Source organism: Ahaetulla prasina, chromosome 17 (assembly GCF_028640845.1).
Source record: "Ahaetulla prasina isolate Xishuangbanna chromosome 17, ASM2864084v1, whole genome shotgun sequence".
NCBI classification, from domain to species: Eukaryota; Metazoa; Chordata; class Lepidosauria; order Squamata; family Colubridae; genus Ahaetulla; species Ahaetulla prasina.
In genome coordinates this window covers 1,483,299-1,505,827 of record NC_080555.1, presented here as the reverse complement: position 1 = coordinate 1,505,827, position 22,529 = coordinate 1,483,299, and the positions used below count along the sequence as shown (strand labels likewise).

At 47.9% G+C, this 22,529-nt stretch overlaps 3 protein-coding genes across 6 annotated transcripts in view; 2 read left to right on the top strand and 1 right to left on the bottom strand.

The window, feature by feature from the left end:
* Positions 1 to 1,160: 1,160 nt before the first annotated feature.
* Positions 1,161 to 4,913, top strand: LOC131186797 (TRIO and F-actin-binding protein-like). The gene is made up of 3 exons (XM_058160720.1): positions 1,161 to 1,298; positions 1,868 to 3,372; positions 3,563 to 4,913. Exons 1-3 carry the CDS (start codon positions 1,161 to 1,163, stop codon positions 4,911 to 4,913), a joined length of 2,994 nt encoding a protein of 997 aa, XP_058016703.1.
* A 4,346-nt stretch (positions 4,914 to 9,259) lies between these two features.
* LOC131186675 (trichohyalin-like) overlaps positions 9,260 to 22,529 on the bottom strand; it is a 28,809-nt gene continuing 15,539 nt past the window's right edge. For 2 of the 3 annotated variants that reach the window (XM_058160512.1, XM_058160513.1), the window contains 3 exons: positions 13,262 to 13,359; positions 12,248 to 12,399; positions 9,260 to 11,591 (listed from right to left, as the gene is read on the bottom strand). In XM_058160512.1, coding sequence (XP_058016495.1) covers positions 9,768 to 11,591; positions 12,248 to 12,385 — 1,962 coding nt within the window. In that variant the 5' untranslated portion in view covers positions 12,386 to 12,399; positions 13,262 to 13,359 and the 3' untranslated portion in view covers positions 9,260 to 9,767. Of the gene's footprint in view, positions 11,592 to 12,247; positions 12,400 to 13,261; positions 13,360 to 15,901; positions 16,982 to 22,529 lie in introns of those variants that run through there. The other variant, XM_058160514.1, reaches the window with a different exon arrangement.
* Positions 17,086 to 21,755, top strand: LOC131186674 (trichohyalin-like). 2 transcript variants are annotated; one of them, XM_058160511.1, is made up of 3 exons: positions 17,086 to 17,329; positions 17,478 to 17,629; positions 18,572 to 21,755. In XM_058160511.1, the coding sequence occupies exons 2-3, from the start codon at positions 17,492 to 17,494 to the stop codon at positions 21,599 to 21,601; spliced, it is 3,168 nt and encodes a 1,055-aa protein (XP_058016494.1). In that variant the 5' UTR covers positions 17,086 to 17,329; positions 17,478 to 17,491; the 3' UTR covers positions 21,602 to 21,755. The 2 variants fall into 2 exon arrangements, with proteins under 2 accessions (XP_058016494.1, XP_058016493.1); XM_058160510.1 differs by having other exon boundaries at positions 17,086 to 17,629.

Sequence of the window (22,529 nt, the reverse complement as noted above, 5' to 3'; positions counted from 1 at the left end):
AAAAGCTATAGGTTGCCAGCTGGCTCTCCAACCAAACCGTGTGTGTTTTTTCTGCAAGGCTGGAACTTGGCGAACAGGTGAGTGGAGCGAGAGGGTGAGATGGTTCAAGGGATGGATGGATGGATGGAAGGAGAAGAGGCGAAATCATGGACCTTTTGGAGAGATGGGAGCCCTGAGTATTGTAGGGAGGAAGAGGAGGGGATGGAGGAGGAGGAGGGGATGGAGGAGGAAAGGAAGAAGGTGATGAAGAAGGAAAGGGGGATGAAGAAAAGGAGGTTGATGGAGAAGATGAAGAAGAGGATGGTGGAGGAAAAGAAGGAGAAGGGGATGAAGAAGAAGGAAACAGGGATGAAGGAGGAGATGAAGCAGATGAAGAAGGAAAGGGGATGAAGAAAAGGAGGTTGAAGGAGATGATGAAGAAGAGGATGGTGGAGGAAAGGAAGAAGAAGGGGTGAAGGAGAAGGAAAGGGGGATGAAGAAAAGGGATGAAGGAGATGAAGAAGAAGAGGATAAGAGGAAAAAGAGAAGTGGGGATGGAGGAGATGAAGGAGAAGGGAGTGAAGGAGAAAGAAATGGAGAACGGGATGAAGAAGGAAAGGGGGATGAAGAAAAGGGGATTGAAGGAGATGAGGATGATGGAGGAAAATAAGAAGGGAATGAAGAAGGAGAAGGTGACAGAGAAGGAGATGAAAGAGAAGGAGGAGATCTGGAGGAAGAAGCTGAGAAAATGCATTGATGGTCCTTGGATATAGAAACCTGGGGAAATGAGCTGAGATGAGGGACCCGTAGAAGTTGTTCACAAATCTGAGCAAGGAAGGAATGGAGTAGTGGTTGAAGGACCAGGGCTGAGACAAACTTCACATTGCTTCAGAAGAAACTAGACAGACACTGAATGCAGCTTCCTTCGTTCCAAGTTCAATCTTGGGATTTCTTGAGATCCATGAGGACTAGGTTCTTTGCTCTAGAGAGAAAAGCCGCTGTTCCTTGAAAAAGCAGCAGCTTTGAATGCTTAGATGCAGCTGGAGACTGGGGAGTGGTGATAAGTCCTGCCTGGTAGACCGTCAATCAGTCTTGAATACCAAGATGGAAAATGGCCATCATGAGTCAACCTTGTCCTCTCTCTGCTCTTTCATTCCAGGACCCTTAAAATGTGTGAAGAGATGCCTCACCTTCTGCGCAACATTCGCAGCATCATCTGCATTTTCGAAAAGTATGCCAAGGATGATGGGGACTGTAATACCTTGAGCAAAGGAGAGCTGAAACAGTTGATCCAAACAGAGTTTGCTGACGTCATTGTGGTGAGTGCTGAGAATTTAGGCCAAAAGGAAGGAGGAGACCATAATGGATTGTCTAGTAGAAGCACGGTAGAGAAATTGGAAGCATAGAGTAGGAAGGGACAAAATCTGGACTGTGGATCACATACCAAGCCATGGTTAGATGCGATTGTGGTTTGTTGGCATTCGGTGCCTCCAAATATGTTGGAGAACCACAACTGAGTTCTAAACCAAACCGCCATGTTATGGTCTGGGGTGGCAAGTCAACCCAACTAAAGAGGAAATTCGCATCCTAAAAAGTCGTTCAACTTTGAGTGCTCCCAACCAAATGCACAGAATTTATGAATCGGTTTCTCTACCTATTATCTTAAATCTACACAATTATTTTTTTTAAGAAACTTTCTCAGGGTTTGCACCAGTTACTAGTGATGTCCTCCCAAGAACTTAGTAGTTGAATGCAGGAGAGTAGAAATAACCCCATTAGATGTCCATCAGAATAGAGCACGTGAGCGAAGCCATTCATGGGTATCAGGGCATAATCGAGAGGAGTTGAGATGAGACAAATTGATCTTTGTATAATTTCTTATTTGCAGAATCCGTATGATCCCAAGACGATTGAGACGGTGCTCCATCTGTTAGACACCGACTGTGACGGCAAAGTGGGTTTTGAAGAATTTACAGTCCTGGTCTTCAAGGTGGTCAAAGCCTGTTATAAAAAAGTCCAGGAATGCCAGGGTCCAGCAGGTGGACCGTTCCAGCGAGATAACCCCAACACTCAGCAGCGGGACATCCCACCTCAACAAGTGTCCACCGGTGGACCATCCAAGCGAGATATCACTAGCACTCAGCAGCGGGACATCCCACCTCAACAAATGTCCAGAGATGGACCATCCCAAAGAGATACCTCCAGTACACAGCAGCGGGACATCCCTCCTCAACAAGTGTCCAGAGATGGACCATCCAAGCGAGATATCACCAGTAAACAGCAGCGGGACATCCCACCTCAACAAATGTCCAGAGATGGACCATCCCAAAGAGATACCTCCAGTACACAGCAGCGGGACATCCCACCTCAACAAGTGTCCAGAGATGGACCATCCCAAAGAGTTACCTCCAGTACACAGCAGCGGGACATCCCACCTCAACAAGTGTCCACCGGTGGACCATCCAAGCGAGATATCACTAGCACTCAGCAGCGGGACATCCCACCTCAACAAGTGTCCAGAGATGGACCATCCCAAAGAGTTACCTCCAGTACACAGCAGCGGGACATCCCACCTCAACAAATGTCCAGAGATGGACCATCCCAAAGAGATACATCCAGTACACAGCAGCGGGACATCCCACCTCAACAAGTGTCCAGAGATGGACCATCCAAGCGAGATATCACCAGTACACAGCAACGGGACATCCCACCTCAACAAATGTCCAAAGATGGACCAACCCAGAGAGATACCTCCAGTACACAGCAGCAGGACATCCCACCTCAACAAATGTCCAGAGATGGACCATCCATGCGAGATATCACTAGTACACAGCAACGGGACATCCCACCTCAACAAATGTCCAGAGATGGACCAACCCAGGGAGATACCTCCAGTACACAGCAGCGGGACATCCCACCTCAACAACTGTTCAGAGATGGACCAGCCCAAAGAGATACCTACAGCACTGAACAGCGGGACATCCCACCTCAACAAATGTCCAGAGATGGACCAGCCCAAAGAGATACCTCCAGCACTCAGCAGCAGGACATCCCACCTCAACAAATGTCCAGAGATGGACCATCCATGCGAGATATCACTAGCACACAGCAGCGGGACATCCCACCTCAGCAACTGTTCAGAGATGGACCAGCCCAAAGAGATACCTCCAGCACTCAGCAGCGGGACATCCCACCTCAACAAATGTCCAGAGATGGACCATCCCAGCGAGATAACATCAGCACACAGCAGCAGGAGGCCCAAACCTCACAAGTGTTTCCTCGTCCTTGCCAGCAGCTTGTGCCCCCTAAGAAAATTTTAGATGCAGAGGAACTGACTCAGGAACAGGAGAGAGAGAGGACCAGAGTGGAGACCAGTTATGACGATCAGGAGCAGTCCCAACAGGAAGAGGCTTCTACTCGCCCAAGAACACAAACATCAAGGGTGCAATCAGTTCAGAGAACAATTGAAGACATGATAAGGGGAAATCTCACCTGCCAAACTTCTTCAGCAGAAATGAGAACCGAGCAGGTTCCTGCTCAGAGGCATCCAAGTGTTCTTCCCCCCCGCCGTCGCTGTCTTCAGGAACCCCTCAGCCCAGATCAAGAAGCAAGTCAAGATGTTCTTCAGAGTGTTCCCCAGCAAACATCCCAACAACGTCCAGTGGAAGAGTGGAGCAGCACACGTCAGGAGGAAGGGACCTCCCACCTCAACAAGTGTCCACCGTGGACCATCCAAGAGAGATATCACCAGTACACAGCAGCGGGACATCCCACCTCAACAAATGTCCAGAGATGGACCATCCCAAAGAGATACATCCAGTACACAGCAGCGGGACATCCCACCGCAACAAGTGTCCAGAGATGGACCATCCAAGAGAGATATCACCAGTACACAGCAGCAGGACATCCCACCTCAACAACTGTTCAGAGATGGACCAGCCCAAAGAGATACCTACAGTACACAGCAGCGGGACGTCCCACCTCAACAAATGTCCAGAGATGGACCATCTCAGAGAGATACCTCCAGTACACAGCAGCGGGACATCCCACCTCAACAAATGTCCAGAGATGGACCATCCAAGCGAGATATCACCAGTACACAGCAGCGGGACGTCCCACCTCAACAAATGTCCAGAGATGGACCATCTCAGAGAGATACCTCCAGTACACAGCAGCAGGACATCCCACCTCAACAAATGTCCAGAGATGGACCATCCCAAAGAGATACATCCAGTACACAGCAGCGGGACATCCCACCTCAACAAGTGTCCAGAGATGGACCATCCAAGAGAGATATCACCAGTACACAGCAGCGGGACATCCCACCTCAACAAATGTCCAGAGATGGACCATCCATGCGAGATATCACTAGCACACAGCAGCGGGACATCCCACCTCAACAAATGTCCAGAGATGGACCATCCATGCGAGATATCACTAGCACACAGCAGCGGGACATCCCACCTCAACAACTGTTCAGAGATGGACCAGCCCAAAGAGATACCTACAGTACACAGCAGCGGGACGTCCCACCTCAACAAATGTCCAGAGATGGACCATCTCAGAGAGATACCTCCAGCACTGAACAGCGGGACATCCCACCTCAACAAATGTCCAGAGATGGACCATCCAAAGAGATACCTCCAGCACTCAGCAGCGGGACATCCCACCTCAACAAATGTCCAGAGATGGACCATCCATGCGAGATATCACTAGCACACAGCAGCGGGACATCCCACCTCAACAACTGTTCAGAGATGGACCAGCCCAAAGAGATACCTACAGCACTGAACAGCGGGACATCCCACCTCAACAAATGTCCAGAGATGGACCATCCATGCGAAATATCACTAGCACACAGCAGCAGGAGGCCCAAACCTCACAAGCATTTCCTCGTCCTTGCCAGCAGCTTGTGCCCCCTAAGAAAATTTTAGATGCAGAGGAACTCACTCAGGAACAGGAGAGGGAGAGGACCAGAGTGGAGACCAGTTATGACGATCAGGAGCAGTCCCAACAGGAAGAGGCTTCTACTCGCCCAAGAACACAAACATCAAGGGTGCAATCAGTTCAGAGAACAATTGAAGACATGATAAGGGGAAATCTCACCTGCCAAACTTCTTCAGCAGAAATGAGAACCGAGCAGGTTCCTGCTCAGAGGCATCCAAGTGTTCTTCCCACCCGCCGTCGCTGTCTTCAGGAACCCCTCAGCCCAGATCAAGAAGCAAGTCAAGATGTTCTTCAGAGTGTTCCCCAGCAAACATCCCAACAACGTCCAGTGGAAGAGTGGAGCAGCACACGTCAGGAGGAAGGGACCTCCCAAACATCAGTGCAGAAAAGAGGAAGTCAACGATCAGCTGTTGAGATGGAACAAATCTCAGCTGGGGAAGTCCTCCATGAACCATTGAGAGAAACTATTCAAAGGCCTTCTGGAGGAAAGAACCAGCAAGTGGAGGTTGAAGAAAGACGATCAGCATCTGGCCAACTCAGGAATCCACAGGTGGTCCAGATTTGTGACCAAGAATCCCATTCTGTCACGCTGGGACAGCATCAGAATGACCAACAGAGACGTCAATCTCAAGGAGTTGAGCAGCGTTCGGTTGTCCAACAGGACCAAGAAGTTGAAGCTCCAGGGCAGGTCATAAGTAGACGTCAAGAACCTCAAATGCCAGTCTACCGACCTCATCAAGAAAAGGAAAGGCATCCCACAACATTAGGACAATGCCAACGTGGTCCATCAGAGCAGAGAGCTGTGTCTAAGGAATTGACCAGGCCTCAAGTAGCTGAGAGATACCCATGCGGTGAGCCTGGAGAACTCACAATCGTCCAATGTTCTCAAGGTTCTTCTCCCAGACGCCCATTCCAACCTGCCGAGTTCCAGCTAAAACAGAGGCCATTACAGTTCCCTCTTCCCTGGTCTACAAAGCAATAAACACTTCCTAGAAAGCCAAGAAATTCTCCACAAAAGCATGGAAACACAGTTGATCCACCAAGATCAATCTATCTCACCCAGGATTTGTGGCAGCTTTGGAGAAAACCTTCCTGGATTTGCTCACCAACTACATCTTACAAAACGTGAGTGGAGAAGCACAGCCCACAGCCAGTTGCAGTAAATGCCAGGGGTGAGCTACATTAAGCTTGGTGGATCTCAAGTAGTTTAGATCTTGCTTTGCTTCTTTATGAAGAACCAGGATCCTTGCTTCAAACATGCTTCATTTCTACATGCAAGGAATCTTTGAGAAGAATCCTGAGATCTTTGTAACCATGTTCTCTCTCCCGTCCTCTGTCTCCCAGTAGGCCCACTTAGCCTTGGTATCACAAGAAGGACCTTGTGAAGCTCAGGATGAGTGGTTTATTGGATGCAGCCTCCATCTCCAGCTATCTTTTATATCAAGTCAATAATACAATAATACAATCGTTCCATAATGCAATAAAGGATCCAGCTTTGCATTGAGAGAATGTCCCCATGATCCAATGAATGTCAGAACTGTATAACAAAATTGTTCATGAGATGGTTGAGTTTCTATTCATACTATAGATGTTCCAGATCTTCTTAGGTCTGTGTTTCTCTATTTTGGCTACTTTAAGATGGGTGGACTTCAACTTCCACAAATCCCCAGCCACCATGAATGGCTGAGAAATTCTGGGAGTTGAAGTCCACTCATCTTCAAGTGGTCCAAGTTGAGCCACACTTCCTTAAGCTGTCCGCCATACTGTAGAATGAACAGTCTAGCTCAACCTTGTCACAACCTAGAAGTGTGATGTAGACGATCAACTGTAAATGGTCAAAAATTCATAGCTAAGTGTCAAATGGTGTATCTTAACCAATCTAAATCGTTCTTTCTAAACTTCTGCTTCTTTCGGTGATACAATAAAAGAATATTTGCAAGCACATGTGGTACGCTTCCTTTTTACAACACAATGATTTCATGCTTGAAAAGAAGTAGCAATCATCCAAACTGACCCTTTTCGAGTTTGTGTTGGCCTTTCAATCATAGACTACATGGTCAAGAGTGAGAAAGACCAACCAACCGTTGTCTGGTAGTCTCCATCTATGAAATAGGACTCTTCTTGGGTTGGTTGACTCAAGAGACATGTCTTACTCGTGAGAATGAATTGTTAAGGTCTACATCTGGGCTTAGAATAGAATAGAATAGAATAGAATAGAATAGAATAGAATAGAATAGAATAGAATAGAATAGAATAGAATAGAATAGAATTTTTTATTGGCCAAGTGTGATTGGATACACAAGGGATTTGTCTTTGGTGCATAGGCTCTCAGTGTACATAAAAGAAAAGATACCTTCATCAATAATCATAAAGTACAACACTTAATGATAGTCATAGGGTATAAATAAGCAATCAGGAAACAATCAATATCAATATAAATCATAAGGATACCAACAACAAAGTTACAGTCATACAGTCATAAGTGGGAGGAGATGGGTGGTGGGAACGATGAGGAGATTAATAGTAGTGCAGATTTAGTAAATAGTTTGACTGTATTGAGGGAATCACAGCGGTTCGGGAGAACCTCTAGCTAAAATTCTGTTCAGTTTGGAGAACCCCCAAATCCCACTCCTGGCTGGCTCCACCCACCCCACCCTGCCCCTCCCAGGAGTCTCCACACAGCCCATTTTGGATGTAGGTAAGCGCAGGGCACACATGGAAGCTTGGAGAGGGTGAAAAACGGGCCTACAGGAAGTTTGGGAAGTCCAGACAAGTGACTGTCCAGTCTCTTCTTAAATGCCTCCAGCTTTTAAGAAGCACCCACAACTTCTGGTGACAAGTAGTTCCACTGGTTAATTGTTCTCACTGTTAGGAAATTTCTCCTTAACTCTAGGTTGCTTTTCTCATTGATTGGTTTCCATCCGTCATTTCTTGTCCTGCATTCAGGTGTTTGGAAGAATAGGTTGACCCCCTTCTTTGCGGCAGCCCCCCAGATACTGGAACACTGCTATCATGTCCCCCCACACACACAATCCTTCTTTTCACTAGACTGACCAAACCCAAATCCGGCAGCCGTTCTTCATATGTTTTAGTCTCCAGGCCTTTAATCATCTTATTTGCTCTTCTCTGCGCTATTTGCGTGGTTTTGTAACAGGAATAATTCAGCAAAAAGTGGACTAGTTTTAATTTCTGAAAAGAAATTAAAACTACAAACCTCACTTAAAAGTTAGGTTCCCAGTCAAAAACTATCCACATATTTTAATCTAGCCTGCTGTGATGGAAACCGAGTGCCTGATTTACGATTAGAAGGTCCTCAGTGGCTAAGACGCTGAGCTTATCGATCGAAAGGTCGGCAGTTCAGCGGTTCGAATCCCGAGCGCCGCGTAACGGGGTGAGCTCCCGTTCCTTGTCCCAGCTTCTGCCAACCTAGCAGTTCGAAAGCACATAAAAAAAATGCAAGTAGAAAAATAGGGACCGCCTTTGGTGGGAAGGGAACAGCGTTCCGTGCGCCTTTGGTGTTGAGTCATGCCGGCCACATGACCACGGAGACATCTTCGGACAGCGCTGGCTCTTCGGCTTTGAAATGGAGATGAGCGCCGCCCCCTAGAATCAGGAACGGCTAGCACCTATGTGTGAGTGGAACCTTTACTTTTACCTTTATAAACCGAGAACAGTTACATGACTTTAGTGAGAGAAACAACATCTGATGATCTTTGAGCACCATCTTGTGGTCAATGGATAGATAGCAGATTATTTTAACGAAATGTATTATGGGATGTTTTTAGAGCTGTGTTTCTCAGCCATGGCAACTTGAAGGCGTGTGTCAGCATTCCAGAAAGGGGCAGTTTCCAATTCTGGGTCATGCCTTTTGGACTTCAAGGGGCCCCGCAGTCTTCAGCGTGTGGACTTCAACTCCCAGAATTTCCTAGCCCGTGCTAGCTGGGGAATACTGGGAGTTGAAGTCCACGCATCTTCAAGTTGTCAATCCTTGCTTTAGAGAATGTTGTTCTCCACACTCGGAGGATACAGAATCACAGAGTTGAAAGGGACCTTGGAGGTCTTCTAATCCAACCCTCTGCTGAAGGAGGAGACCCTATCCCAATTCAGACAAATGATTGTCCAATCTCTTAAAAATTTCCAGTGTTGTATCTCTCCTTGATAAGTTTCCATCATTTTCTACAAGATGGATTGTGTCCTCACCTGTTTCTAACCTCAGTGCACCCACCCAAGAACTAAAAGTCACCCCAAAACACAAACAACATGGACTTTGTTTAGAAGAAACTGCTCTTTATTTATCTTGTTTCATTTCCATCACCAGTAGCCCACCAAAAAACCCACGAATCCACCAAGTTGGATTTACCCTAAATCCAAAGTTAGAAAAAAATTAGAGAAGAAAGGGGAAGGGGAAAAATAGAGAACGGTTGGCGTTCAACAATCCGATGGAGTTGACAGTCGTTTGATCAACAGTGAACACATTCATTTCGTACGTTCAACATCAAGGAAGAACCAGACTGGTTTCCGTTAGTCCACCTTGAGGAATGTTCTTGATGGATGTCTTCAATTTGTTCTTCGTTACTCGAATGGCTAGGATAGGTGGGGAAATATAGCATTATTGACAATAGTAAGGTTACAACTATGAACAAACCGGTTGGCTTCTTGGTCAAACATTCCAAAAGAAGGACAAGGAACAGAGAGCCTCTCCAGATATTGATCAAATGACAGTTCCCAGCAACTCTTGTCTTAGAGAAGATGGACCAGAACTACTGGGAGATGTAGTTTCTCAAGGTCTGGAGAACTATAGTTACCCAACTGCTGCTTACTTTGGCTTCAACCTTCGTTTTCTAGCCTTTGATGTCTGGCATAAGGCTACGGGGCTCAGATCTTCTGAGTTCAGGAGCTCTGCGCCTGGAAACCTGCTGTGGGCTGCTGGGATCAAGCTCTCTCCGACCAGCCTCAGAAGGACTCGCCATGTCTCGTCCTGCACGTCTCATTCGGGCATCTCCTTCTGGAAGGCTCTCCCTTTCCCCATATCTGGAGGCACTTTCTTGAGGCCTTCTTCGATCTTCATCTCTGGTTTCAGCTTCGAGGGACATGGCACGTCTCCCATCTCTCTCCCTGTCCCGGGATTCACGTTCATAATGTTGTCTCTCCTGGTTGTCTTCTCTCTCAACTAATTCACGAGGTTGGAGCCTTCTCCTCCTTTCAGCATCTCTTTCTTGGGACTGAACATCGTAGTTACGGGGTCTCCTCTGGTCATCTCTCCTTGCTTCTTCATAACTTTGAGATCTATCATACTTGGGGTCCCTGGGTTCAGGTTCTTGGGATTGGGGTCTCCTTCTTATGCTTTCTGTTGCACGGGTTTCGTCCCAGCTGAACTCCCGCCTTCTCCGCTCTAGGTCCTCAGGACGTTGGGATCTTCTGACCTCTTCTCTGCCTTCAGACTCATGAGATCGGGAAGGTCTGTCCATATTCTCGAGCTCAGAAGAATAGGGCCTCCTCCTCCTCCTCTCTTGTTCCCTGCGTTCCAGATCTTCCACTTCTGGTCTTCTTGAAGCTTCACGTGGTCGTGGTCTGCTCCACTCATCTTCAGCTCGTCTCCTTTCAGATCTTCTGACTTCTTCCTCTTCGGCCTGGATTGCTCTATCGACATCTTCTCTCGATTGAAAGACAGAGCGTCCTTGTCTCCTCCTCTCACTCTCTCTGTGGTCAGCTTCATGGAACTGTGGTCTTCTCTCACCTTCTCTGGACAATGGGCGATGCTCCTCATACTCCTCTACTGGGCTACGGTGACGAATACGATCTCGGCGCTCATCAGCCACACGGGGTTCAAAGGCGCGAGACCTCTGCTCACTGTGCAATTCCGGCTCCCTCCTTCCATCTTGCCTTTCTCGCCGTTCACGAGACGGACAACTTCTTTCAACATCGTAATCTGCACAATCCACTCGGGCTTGAGAACCATGTCTGAAGAGTCTTCCCTGAGCTTCCTGATGTTCAGTCTCTTGGCCCCGGCGTTGCCTCCCATCTTCCCTCCTGGATATGACTATTGGAGAATAGAGGTCTTCTTCATCTCTGTCCAGGAGACCCCGAGCTTCACGTCTGTCATTGTCATTTCTTCTCACAAGTTGTCGGGACTGGCGGGGAGAGTCTTCATCCAGTGCTGATTCCCGTTGTCTCTGTTGACGGGATTCTGGTATCTCAGTATCTTCCCACTCTTCAGGCTCCAGGCGTCGTTGTTCAGGGTCTCTTTCCTGATGTTCCTGAGATGGACGGCCTCTCCTATCACCATCCCTCAACTCGGGTTCATGTCCTTCAAAGTGGCGGTCTACTTCTTCTCGAAGTTCACTGGAAAGTTCCCCTCGCCTGCCTTCTTCCAAGGATTGGAGGGAGGTCCTGTCGGCACCTCGTCTCTCAGGGACATCGCCTCTTCTCCTGTCCTCCTCCAGAAACTCCCGGCGGTTGCTTCCATTCCCACGTGGTTCCTCGTCACGCATGGCTCTCCTGCTTTCCTCACTGTATGAAAGACACTCCTGGAGATGCCAGACACTATAGCAAGCAGTGGCCATTTCGAAGATGAGGAAGAGGAACTCGTTGAAGTCAACGCGATTATCTCCGTTCACATCCAGCAGTTGGAAGGTCAGCTTGACAATTTGAGGATCACGAGGGTTCTGGGGGGGGAACCAGAAATCACAAAGATTTTACTTTCAAGACTGGACAACTCTTCCCAACTTCACCCGACTTCTAAAGTTCCCAAACTAGCCTTCTATTCTGATCTAGGCTTCCCCTGCAGCACGAAGCCAAGTCCTTGTCCCGATTTTAAATAAACCCCTTTTATTTAATTGACAGTGAATTCGTCTCCAGCAAAGTCTTTCCTCTCCTTTCAAGACAGTTCACAATTACCGACATTTATCAGGCTTGGAGAGTGGCCAGGCCGATATCTTTCAGACTAAAGTCTCCTGCAAACTCCACTCCCCTTTCGCTCCTCTTTTATTCCCTCTGGGAGCGGCCATTCATTGTCCACCTGTGGCCTTACTCCCAAGTCGACCCTTGTTCTTTAGCTGTTCCCTTCTCCTGGCAACTCCGTGCATGCATGCGCACACTGGGAACAGGCTCCAGCTGTTCGTCTGCCTCACTGATGTCTGACTCCAAAGGTAGCTGATCACTGTCAGACGGCCCTGGCCCCCTCTCTGCCTCTGACGCAGAGCCCTCATCAGAGCCTTCCCCAGACTCCAGGACTGGCCCAGGTTCCTCCCCAACCTCCTCACTGTCCGAATCTGCTGCCAGCTCCACTGGCTGCTGGTGGGCCACAACAGAACCTCCTTACCTCTAAAATGTCACCAAACTCTTTTTGGATGAGTCTTTTCATTTGCCTTCGCTTCATGGAGGAATGCTCACTCTTCCTGTCGGCATACTTGTGAAAGACGGCGATGATGGTGCAGATACTGTCCACGAGACCAGCCATGTCAAAGACTTTGTCTGCAGAAACAAGGGAAAGAAAATTTGCACCTCTTCTGACCTAGGCATTCCCAAACCACGAAACAGACTCCTTGTCCTGACAAAAATCCCTTTTTATTAAGTTACTGTGAAATCCTCTCATTCACATCCAGCGAAGTCTTTCAAGGGTGAATTTACAGTCACAGACCTAATCTGGCTTGGAGACCTGCCAGGCTGATTTCAGAGAGTCACAAACCAATTAAGCGAACTAATTGTCTCCTGCAAACACCCCTCCACTCCTCTTTTATTCCCTATGGGAGGGGCCATTCATTGTCTACCTGTGGCCTTACTCCCGAGTCAACCCTTGTTCCTTACCTGTTCCCTTCTCCTGTCAACTCTGTGCATGCATGGGCACACTGGGAACAGGCTCCAGCTGTTCGTCTGCTTCACTTATGTCTGACTCCGAAGGCAGCTGATAACTGTCATGCGGCCCTGACCCCCACTCTGCCTCTGATGCAGAGCCCTTGTCAGAGACTTCCCCAGACTCCAGGACTGGCCCTTGTTCCTCCCCAACCTCCTCGCTGTCTGAATCTGCTACCAGGTCCGCTGGCGGACCACAACAGCATCTATATTTGAGTCCCGGGATAAGCTAACCTCCTTCCATTCACTGGAGCAAAGTCTCTATCCTCCCTGCCTTTTTTCTTCTCCCCTTTTTCTAAGCTACGTTGCCCCAAAATATGACTCCTCAATCCTTTTAATCTACCCAGCTTCTCCTCTTTCCAGCTTGGTCCTGCTCTTTCTAATTTTCTCAGCAATCTCCAAAGTTTAATTTTAATATAATATAATATAATATATAATATTATATATTTTCTTTCCCAATGTAGCAACGTAGTTTTCAACTCACCCAGCTCAGTATATTCAATGGTCTGAAGCCTTCAGGGAACTGTTGGAGAATAGCTGGTATCCAATTCCTTTTTATATATTTCTTAAGATGCTGACACCCTGCTTGGATGATAGATAAATTTACATCCAGCCCAGCCCGGTTTGCAACACCTCGCCTTTTTCAAGCAGGTTGTTAATCCTTGTATTTCAACTTACCCCCTCATAGCTGTCTTTTTTAAAATAAACATACCAAAATAACATCAGTTTCCAGGGACTAACCGGAATTCTATCTTTCCAGGGTTAGATCTCCGATTAAATATTATGTGGGCGGGAAGAAACCCTTACTGGTTAATGCGAAGAGGTTTTTAAGAAGAGACTGGACAGCCCCTTGTCTGGAATGGGATAGGGTCTCCTGCTTGAGCAGAGGGCTGGACTAGAAGACCTCCAGGGTCCCTCCCAAATCTATTTTGTAACAGCTGACTCGTAACCATTCGTTTAGTGACCTTCCGAAGTTATAACGGCACTGAAGAAAGCGACTGGTCCTCACACTTATGAATTTTGCAGCATCCCCCCCCCCCCAGTCACGCGATAAAAATTCGGAGACTTGGCGGAGAACCAGCATGTATGTGTAAGGCCCCAGCGCTATGCCATCCTGTTAGCCATGTTTTCTAAGCTGCATGCGCAAGAGCAAAGGACATGTGCAGAAGGCACACATGCGTAAAAGGTGTGCATCCGCATATGGCACGCACATGAGTGAAGCATGCGCGCACACCCACATTTTCTGTGTGTGGCAAACCGGTGGTAAAATTATATGGAACCCACCTCTGTTCAATTCCCCATTCTTTCCTTCCTGGCTACCAGTATTTTCCTTCCCTACATGTTGCTTGGAGCAATACTTGAAATTCGAGATCCCTGTAGCAACTCAGACTTGATGGCCACCCGAAACTCCTTGGTAGAACAAGTCTACACTCTTCGACTAATCATTCCTGCTTTTCAACAGGTGGGGGACATTTTTTTTTTAGCAAATCTTTTTTTAAGATAAATAACCACCGTGAGCAAATGACAGCCCGCACCCTTGGGGTAATAATACTAATTTTAGGGGCGTCGTTTCCTTCTGGGATGCAGTTCTTGAGCAGGAGAGGAAGGGAGCACCTCACGTATTTATCCTTCTGAATAAACCAAGGATGCAATCCAGAGAAGGTCTAAACCAGGGGTCAGCAATCCGCAGCTCTGGAGCCGCATGTGGCTCTTTCACCCGTCTGCTGCAGCTCCATCACTCAAAATATGCGTCACAATTGCCAATGTGTGATATCCATCGGCACACGATTTATTGAGCTTTTCGACCCCTGGTAGGCCAACCATAGATAAATCCAAGAAAAGTTTCAGAAGAAAACAGAACGTTTAATTCAACTACAGATGCTAGTTCTGTGGCTACTCAGGAAAAATAGTCAGGCACGGGAAAGGTTTTGTGGCTCCCGGTGTTTTCTCTTCTGTGGGAAACGGGTCCAAATGGCTCTTTGAGTGTTTAAGATCGCCAACCCCTGGTCTAAACTAAAGCATGGAAGCTCAGAGGTTCGGAGAAACGTCGCATTTGTCCTGCATTGAAATTCCATTTTCCAAAAGATCTGGGGATTTGAGAGAAATGAGTAAGGATGGTTAACTTCCTAGCTTCTCTCGGAATGGCAGATCGTGAAGAGCCACTGTGAGGGATGCCTTTGTTGGAAAGGGCTTTGCTATAGAAGTAAGTGGTGGGGAAGAAGTGGGTTACTTGGAACCCTGACACTGGCTTGAGTAATTTTTCCACCTTCTAATAGTTGGGGCCAAGCTTCACTTGTACAACTATCCTATGTTTCTTAGCTCCTCAAACCCTACCAGATCCAAAACATCAAAGTTGGCACGTTGACATTCAAAGCAGTGGGACTCCATATTTTTCAGGGTCCACCAAACTCCAGTTCCCAGAAGCCACCACTGGACAAGCATAATGGGAATTGGGGGTGAAGAAATATCTAGAAGGCTTTTAACCATCTAGCTTCATTGGCTTTGGGGGGGGTCAACAGTTGTTCTTGCACACACAACCCCCCCAAATCGTCCAAGTCAAAAGGTCAACCAACTGTTGGCCTCTTGAAGGCAGGTTCTCCAGACAAGATCCATCATCTATGCTTCATCATGCCTTGAAGCTTTATGGGGGGGAAGGTCTTGAAACCTTGAAAAAGCATCAGATGACCACGTTGTGCTGGCACCGAGTCACAGCCTGATGTTTCATCGAGATATCTTCCTGAAATCACAACCTAGAGCCGATTGTGCTCATAAAGGTGATGTTGGTGAATACAAGCTTGGGTGTGCTGCAGGTTGGAGAAACAACTAAAGGAAGAGAGGTTCGTTTTGACTTCTTACAAGGACAGAGAAGTTGACCCAACTGAATTCAGCAAGAAAAATGATCCGATGGTCTCTATCTTCTCATGGGCAACATCAAACCAGATCCCTTTCGGGCCCAAGAGTTTGATTCCAAAGCTGGAGCTTGCAGCCCACCAGAGTTGCTGTATTCTCCATTTGGGGAAGACACCCATTTAAATTTAACTACTAGATGAGTTAAGGTATCATTATCCGAGGTGTAATTAGCCCAGCCGCTAAAAGAAGTGGCTACAGGACAAAAATTACTCACATCCTTTTCTGCAGGGAACGAAAAACAACAAGGAGGTGACCTCGACGGGTTGAACAAACAAGGCAGGGAACCTTAAAATAAAGTGATAAATGGTGTAGGGTAAGGACCAGAGAACTTTGAAGGAACAAAACAAAAGGAATATTTCTGAAAATAGTCACCAGATTGACCCGCCTTGCTCAAAACATTTGTGGTTGGGCAAACAAAGTTGCCCTCAAAGTTCTTGAGAACTTCTCAGCCCTCCAAAAAAAATGCCCCCTTCTTTTGGGGATCCATCTGTGGAGGATGTATTCCACCACTGAGCGCATCCAACTGATTTAACTCACCGTACAATTTACCTCATAACTATAATTTTTATTGTAGATTTTTCCATATCTTCTCCTACCACTATTACCCCACCATAACTCCTTAGGGTCGTGCCACGCTTGGATTCAAAACCCAACCTGGCTCCAAACATTTTCTTGCCCCAAACTGTCTCCAAACCTGCTGGTTGAGGAATTCTGGGAGTTGAAGTCTTACCTACCTTAATGGTTAAGGTTAATTTAAAAAATTGGAAAGGGAGGGGACGATCACATAAACTTGGGCTCCTGGAGAACATTCGTACCCCTCAAACTTGGTTCTGTTTCTCCTTGTAGGTTTTTTTGCAAGAAAAATAAGACACTGAAGCCTGGGAAGATAAATCTGTCCTTCACCAAGGCCATTTGTTTGACTCCCTCCATTAGTGACAGAGGTTTCTTGAGGTTCTCCTGCTGGGTGATGACAGAGAATTGGACCTCACCCATTCTTGGCCTACACAATCTATCATTCTGGGATATATTGCTTCCCAACCTGGAGGAAAGCTAATGAATAGAGCTAAAAGCCGTTGATTGATAGATCTCTTCTGGACCATAATCTGTGGAATTCTGCACCGGATGAAACCATAAATCCTGATGTTGTCACAAGACCTCATGTTCTCCTGCCCAAGCTCAAACACTCTTCCTTCCGGAAACCAATCTTAGTTTTTGAACTTAAAGACGAATCAAGAAACCTGCATGTGCTATGGAATTCATCTCTTCCAACCCTCGCATTGCGTGATGTCCAGATAAAACCTCAGAAGCACCTCAGAAGCGGGGAGACGTCGATGATCACCCCACAAGGTATGGAAGGCCACGGTTCTTTCCTCCTTTAAAATTGCAGGAAGACAGCAAATGCTATTTTAGGCTTCCATTTTTTGGGGAACGTGACGACGACAAGGTGGAAATACAAGTCGCCGAGCAATTTGTTCAGAAGGCACAGAGGTGGAAGGAGCCGGGACTGAAGATGAATCAGATTGTCCTTTGAAGAGGGTGTCGCCTTGCACGGTACAATTAGCCAACCTATAAAAGGGGTTCGGCTTCTTGGCGTTTCCACACTTTTGTCTCTGAGGCTGCTCACCTGATTTTGCTGAGCTGGGTGAGTTGAAAAATTGGGGAATGGGGGGACATCAAGACAGAAGAAGGTGGGGAGAGTTGAGCAGTCCCTTAGAGGTCCTTGAAAGGGATGGCACCGTAGAAAAAGAAAGGCCCTTCCTTCTTCACGGTCCCTTTCCCTGTCTTTGCAGAAAGGGACTTCAGGATGAGCTACTTTCTGGACAGTGTCTGCACCATCGTCAGAATCTTTCACAAGTATGCCCGATGTCAGGATGGCAACCTCGCTCTCAACCGGAGAGAAATGAAGACGCTTATCCAGAAAGAGTTTGCTGAAGTCTTGGAGGTGAGCACCAACCGTGGGGGATGAGGGGCGACATTGGGCAATGCCCACCGTGATGGATTTTCAGGACCCTTCGTCCCAAGCCCATGTCCTGATTGCAGCCTTCATCCACATTCTGGCTAGGATCCTGCACCATCCACCATGAATCCTTACACAGCGTTCCTTCGGTGGAGGACGTCAAGCCAGCCTGGAGGGCCACCTATCAGAGATGGTCTGGTGCAGCATATTCTAGGAAGTGGGATAGAGAACCTCTATGACCCCTTCCAGCTCTACAAGACTAAAAACACACTGAGCTACAACTACAGAAAAGAGGGGGGGGATGTCAGCGGATACATCTAGGCCAAGCAAAGACCAGAATTTGGGGTTGAAGGGATGACAGGAGCAGGGTGGGCTTCAAAATTTTTTAGCAAGGGGTTCTCTGCCCAGTTGTTGGGTGAGCTTGGCCATGATGGGCGTAGCCTAGTCAGCCTACTGCACCAAGGACGTTTTTGCCTTCCCCAGGCTCCGGAGGCCCTCTGGAAACAGGCCCATTTCTGGCCTTCCTGAACTTCTGGTAGGGCCGTTTTTCTCCCTCTCTGAGCCCCCGCGTGCTCCCTGCACTTACCTGCATCCAAAACGGGCTGCACAGGGACTCCCGGGAGGGGAGCGGCAGGGTGGGCGGGGCCAGTCAGGATTGGGATTTGTGGGTTCTCCAAACTGCACAGAATCTTAACTAGAGGTTCTCCTGAACCCGTGAACCTTGGGCAGGACCCATTGTTGGCTATGCCAACCACTGAGCAATCCTATTGGTCAGGATAATTTATCTTTGGATATCATTCCATTTAAAACATCATAAATGATCATCTTAAGAGTGACAAATGTTGAGGTGCTACTGGTGGTTGGAATGACCAGTAGGTCCATCCCAAAAACCAACCCCTTTTCTTTTTTATTTCTCCTCACTTCCAGAATCCTTGTGACCCTCAGACGATTGAGCTCACTTTCAAGCTGCTGGACGTCAATGGAGACAGCTTGGTGGACTTCAACGAGTACCTGATTTTCGTCTTCCAAATTGCCACGGGTTGTTACAGGTACCTGCAGCCCAGAGAGTATCTTGTTCGGGAGGAAAGTAGCAGAGCCCTACGCGAAGGAGAAGCAGGAGGATCCAAAAGAGGAAGTCAGCAGCTTCAGGATGGGGAAAGGAGAGGAGACTTTGTCCATGAGAGACAAGGTTCAGATGGGACTTCCATGGAGGAAGGAAGACGGGGGGAGTTGATGGGACGCTACCTTCCCATTGAGCCTGTAGAAGAAGTAGAAGAAGAAGAAGATAGCAGCTTTGAAGGACATGAACCCGAGTTGAGGGATGGTGATAGGAGAGGCCGTCCATCTCAGGAACGTCAGGAAAGAGACCCTGAACAACGATGGCATGAGCCTGAAGAGTGGGAAGATATCGAGATACCAGAACCCGGTAAACGGAGACAACGGGAATCAGCACTGGATGAAGACTCTCCCCGCCAGTCCCGACAACTTGTGAGAAGAAATGACAATGACAGACGTGAAGCTCGGGGTCTCCTGGACAGAGATGAAGAAGACCTCTATTCTCCAATAGTCATATCCAGGAGGGAAGATGGGAGGCAACGCCGGGGCCAAGAGACTGAACATCAGGAAGCTCAGGGAAGACTCTTCAGACATGGTTCTCAAGCCCGAGTGGATCGTGCAGATTACGATGTTGAAAGAAGTCGTCCGTCTCGTGAACGGCGAGAAAGGCAAGATGGAAGGAGGGAGCCGGAATTGCATAGTGAGCAGAGGTCTCGCGCCTTTGAACCCCGTGTGGCTGATGAGCGCCGAGATCGTATTCGTCACCGTAGCCCAGTAGCGGAGTATGAGGAGCATCGCCCATTGTCCAGAGAAGGTGAGAGAAGACCACAGTTCCATGAAGCTGACCACAGAGAGGGTGAGAGGAGGAGACAAGGACGCTCTGTCTTTCAATCGAGAGAAGATGTCGATAGAGCAATCCAGGCCGAAGAGGAAGAAGTCAGAAGATCTGAAAGGAGACGAGCTGAAGATGAGTGGAGCAGACCACGACCACGTGAAGCTTCAAGAAGGCCAGAAGTGGAAGATCTGGAACGCAGGGAACAAGAGAGGAGGAGGAGGAGGCCCTATTCTTCTGAGCTCGAGAATATGGACAGACCTTCCCGATCTCATGAGTCTGAAGGCAGAGAAGAGGTCAGAAGATCCCAACGTCCTGAGGACCTAGAGCGGAGAAGGCGGGAGTTCAGCCGGGACGAAACCCGTGCAACAGAAAGCATAAGAAGGAGACCCCAATCCCAAGAACCTGAACTCAGGGACCCCAAGTATGATAGATCTCAAAGTTATGAAGAAGCAAGGAGAGATGACCAGAGGAGACCCCGTAACTACGAGGTTCGGTCCCAAGAAAGAGATGCTGAAAGGAGGAGAAGGCTCCAACCTCGTGAATCACCCAAGAGAGAAGACAACCAGGAGAGGCAAAGGTATGATGAACATGAAACCTGGGACAGTGAAAGAGACAGGAGAAGGCCTCAGTTACGTTACTCAGAACCCAGAGAGAGGGAGATGAGAAGGCCTCAGCTGGTTGACTCAGGAGTTGATGAAAGGGAACAACTCCAATCAAGAGAAGCAGTCACCAGACCAACACAATCAGATAGGTTTTCTCCATCTGATAGTCCAGGAGAGTATGACCGGAATGGACAACAGTTATACGAGTCCAGACATACTCTACAAAGTGAAGGGAGGAGACAAAGTTATAATAGACTAAGCAATGCCCAGAGACAAATTTGGGCAATCGATATTGCTCAAAGAGAAAGCGAAGGGCAAAGGAGAAGCAATGTTGAGGTTAGAGATGTTGACCAATTCCGTGGTGTTGACCGCAGAGAGAGTGAACACCAGAGAAGAACCTCGATACATGATTCTGATGATGAAAACATTGATCAGAGGCAGACCCAAACTTATGAGGTTAGCTCAAGAGAAGGTGAAGACCAAAGAAGAACTTCATCGCATGACTCTGGTACAAGACAGATCAACCAGAGGAGATCACCAACATATGAGGTTGGCCCTAAAGATGATCAACAACCAAGGAGAATGCCATCACATGAGTCTGTTGACCAGAGATGGAGGAGCCGCACACAAACTGACCTAGTAGAAGATGGTCAGAAGCCTTCCAACCCATATGAAGTTGACCCAAGGGATGGTGAGCAACAGAGGACAGTGCAGTCCTCTGACCCTAATTTCAGGGATACTGAAGTAACACAAGATAATATGGGGGACAGCACTCGGCCACGTGAAGCCACCTCTCTTTCCAACCAAACTGCTGACCGTGAACTTGATCTGCTGAGAGACCAAAGGCCACCAGAGTCTGGTGAACCTCAACCATCAAGGAAGCCGGGACAATCTAAGGCAGAACGAAGCCTGGTGAGTCCACATGAACAGCACCAGGCCACAAGAGAGAGCCAAAATTTATCTGGACCAGAACAGAGAGGTCCCCAAAGAAGGTGGCTGCAACGCCAAACTGAAGCCCAAGAAGCAGGAGTGGACCAAGTCCAACCAAAGGTAGGTTCACCTGCAAGCAAGAGAGTTCTCTCCCAACCAAGTGAACGACAGATCACCGAGGGCCAGGAAAGCTGGATCCAGGGGTACCATCCCACACCAGCCCCCCAAGCTGAAGGCCAGTCTGAATTATCTCCGGCTGGAGAGGGAGACAAAACTCAAGAACCTGCTGCCCTTAACCAGCAGCAAGTCCACCGTGAAGGAGAAGCTCCTCAACCTGAAATGGAGGAACCCAAAGTGGAGGAAGATGACGGAAGTGGCTCATGGGCCCAGGAATCTCAGCCCCCTTTGGAGGACGATGACCAACAAGCCATCATGGAGAAGCCGAGCAGTTCTCTTGTGGAAAGCAAATCGTGTGTAATTTGTAACCCGCTGTATGAATATCTGTTGGCCCAGAAGAAGCAGGAGCAACCCTAGAAGATGGGATGAAGATGCGAGCTTGAAGGACACTCTGCTTTCATGCCTTCCTTTCTTTCTGCAGATGTTCTTCGATCCTGTTGAGTTTTCTTCTAATCAGTTAATCTAATCATCTCTAAATCAATCCTTTTGGTCCAAGGCGATACCCAGCAAAGGGTATTACGGGGTCGTGATCTCTTCCCTTTGGGATGTATCTATGGAAATGTAAACTTAGGGTGAGAAAAGGGCGGGAGGGGGGGTTTCTGTAATCATCTGGATTTTCCTCTAATCAGGGTCTCGAGCAGCCCCTTTGCTCTTCCAAACTCCAGAAAAGGGTACAAGATGAGGAAAGATAAAAGGTAAAGGTTCCCCTTGCACATATGTGCTAGTCGTTCCCGACTCTAGGTGGTGGCGCTCATCTCCGTTTCTAAGCCGAAGAGCCAGCGCTGTCCGAAGACGTCTCCGGCGTCATGTGACCATCACGACTCAACGTCAAAGACGCACGGAACGCTGTTACCTTCCCACCAAAGGTGGCCCCTATTTTTCTACTTGCATTTTTTACCTGTTTTCGAACTGCTAGGTTGGCAGAAGCTGGGACAAATCACGGGAGCTCACCCCGTTACGCGGCAGCACTAGGGATTCGAACCGCTGAACTGCCGACCTTTCGACCGACAAACTCGTCTTAGCCACTGAGCCACCGCGTCTCACAATGAGGAAAGAAAACCCCAAATTCTGCCTGGAGTAATCAAGAAGCAAATCTAGATGGATGTAGACCAACCCCCTCAGTGTCCTTAGGAATCTTCCTTCTAATATCAATAAATTCCTTCTGATTGAATGCATCCATTCTTCCCCTTCCTTCTGTTTCTTTCAGCCCACAGTATTTCCTTCCTTATGTATTTTTTTTAAGTGGGGGCGATTCCTCTGTTGGCCACAAGGTGGAGGGGCAGCA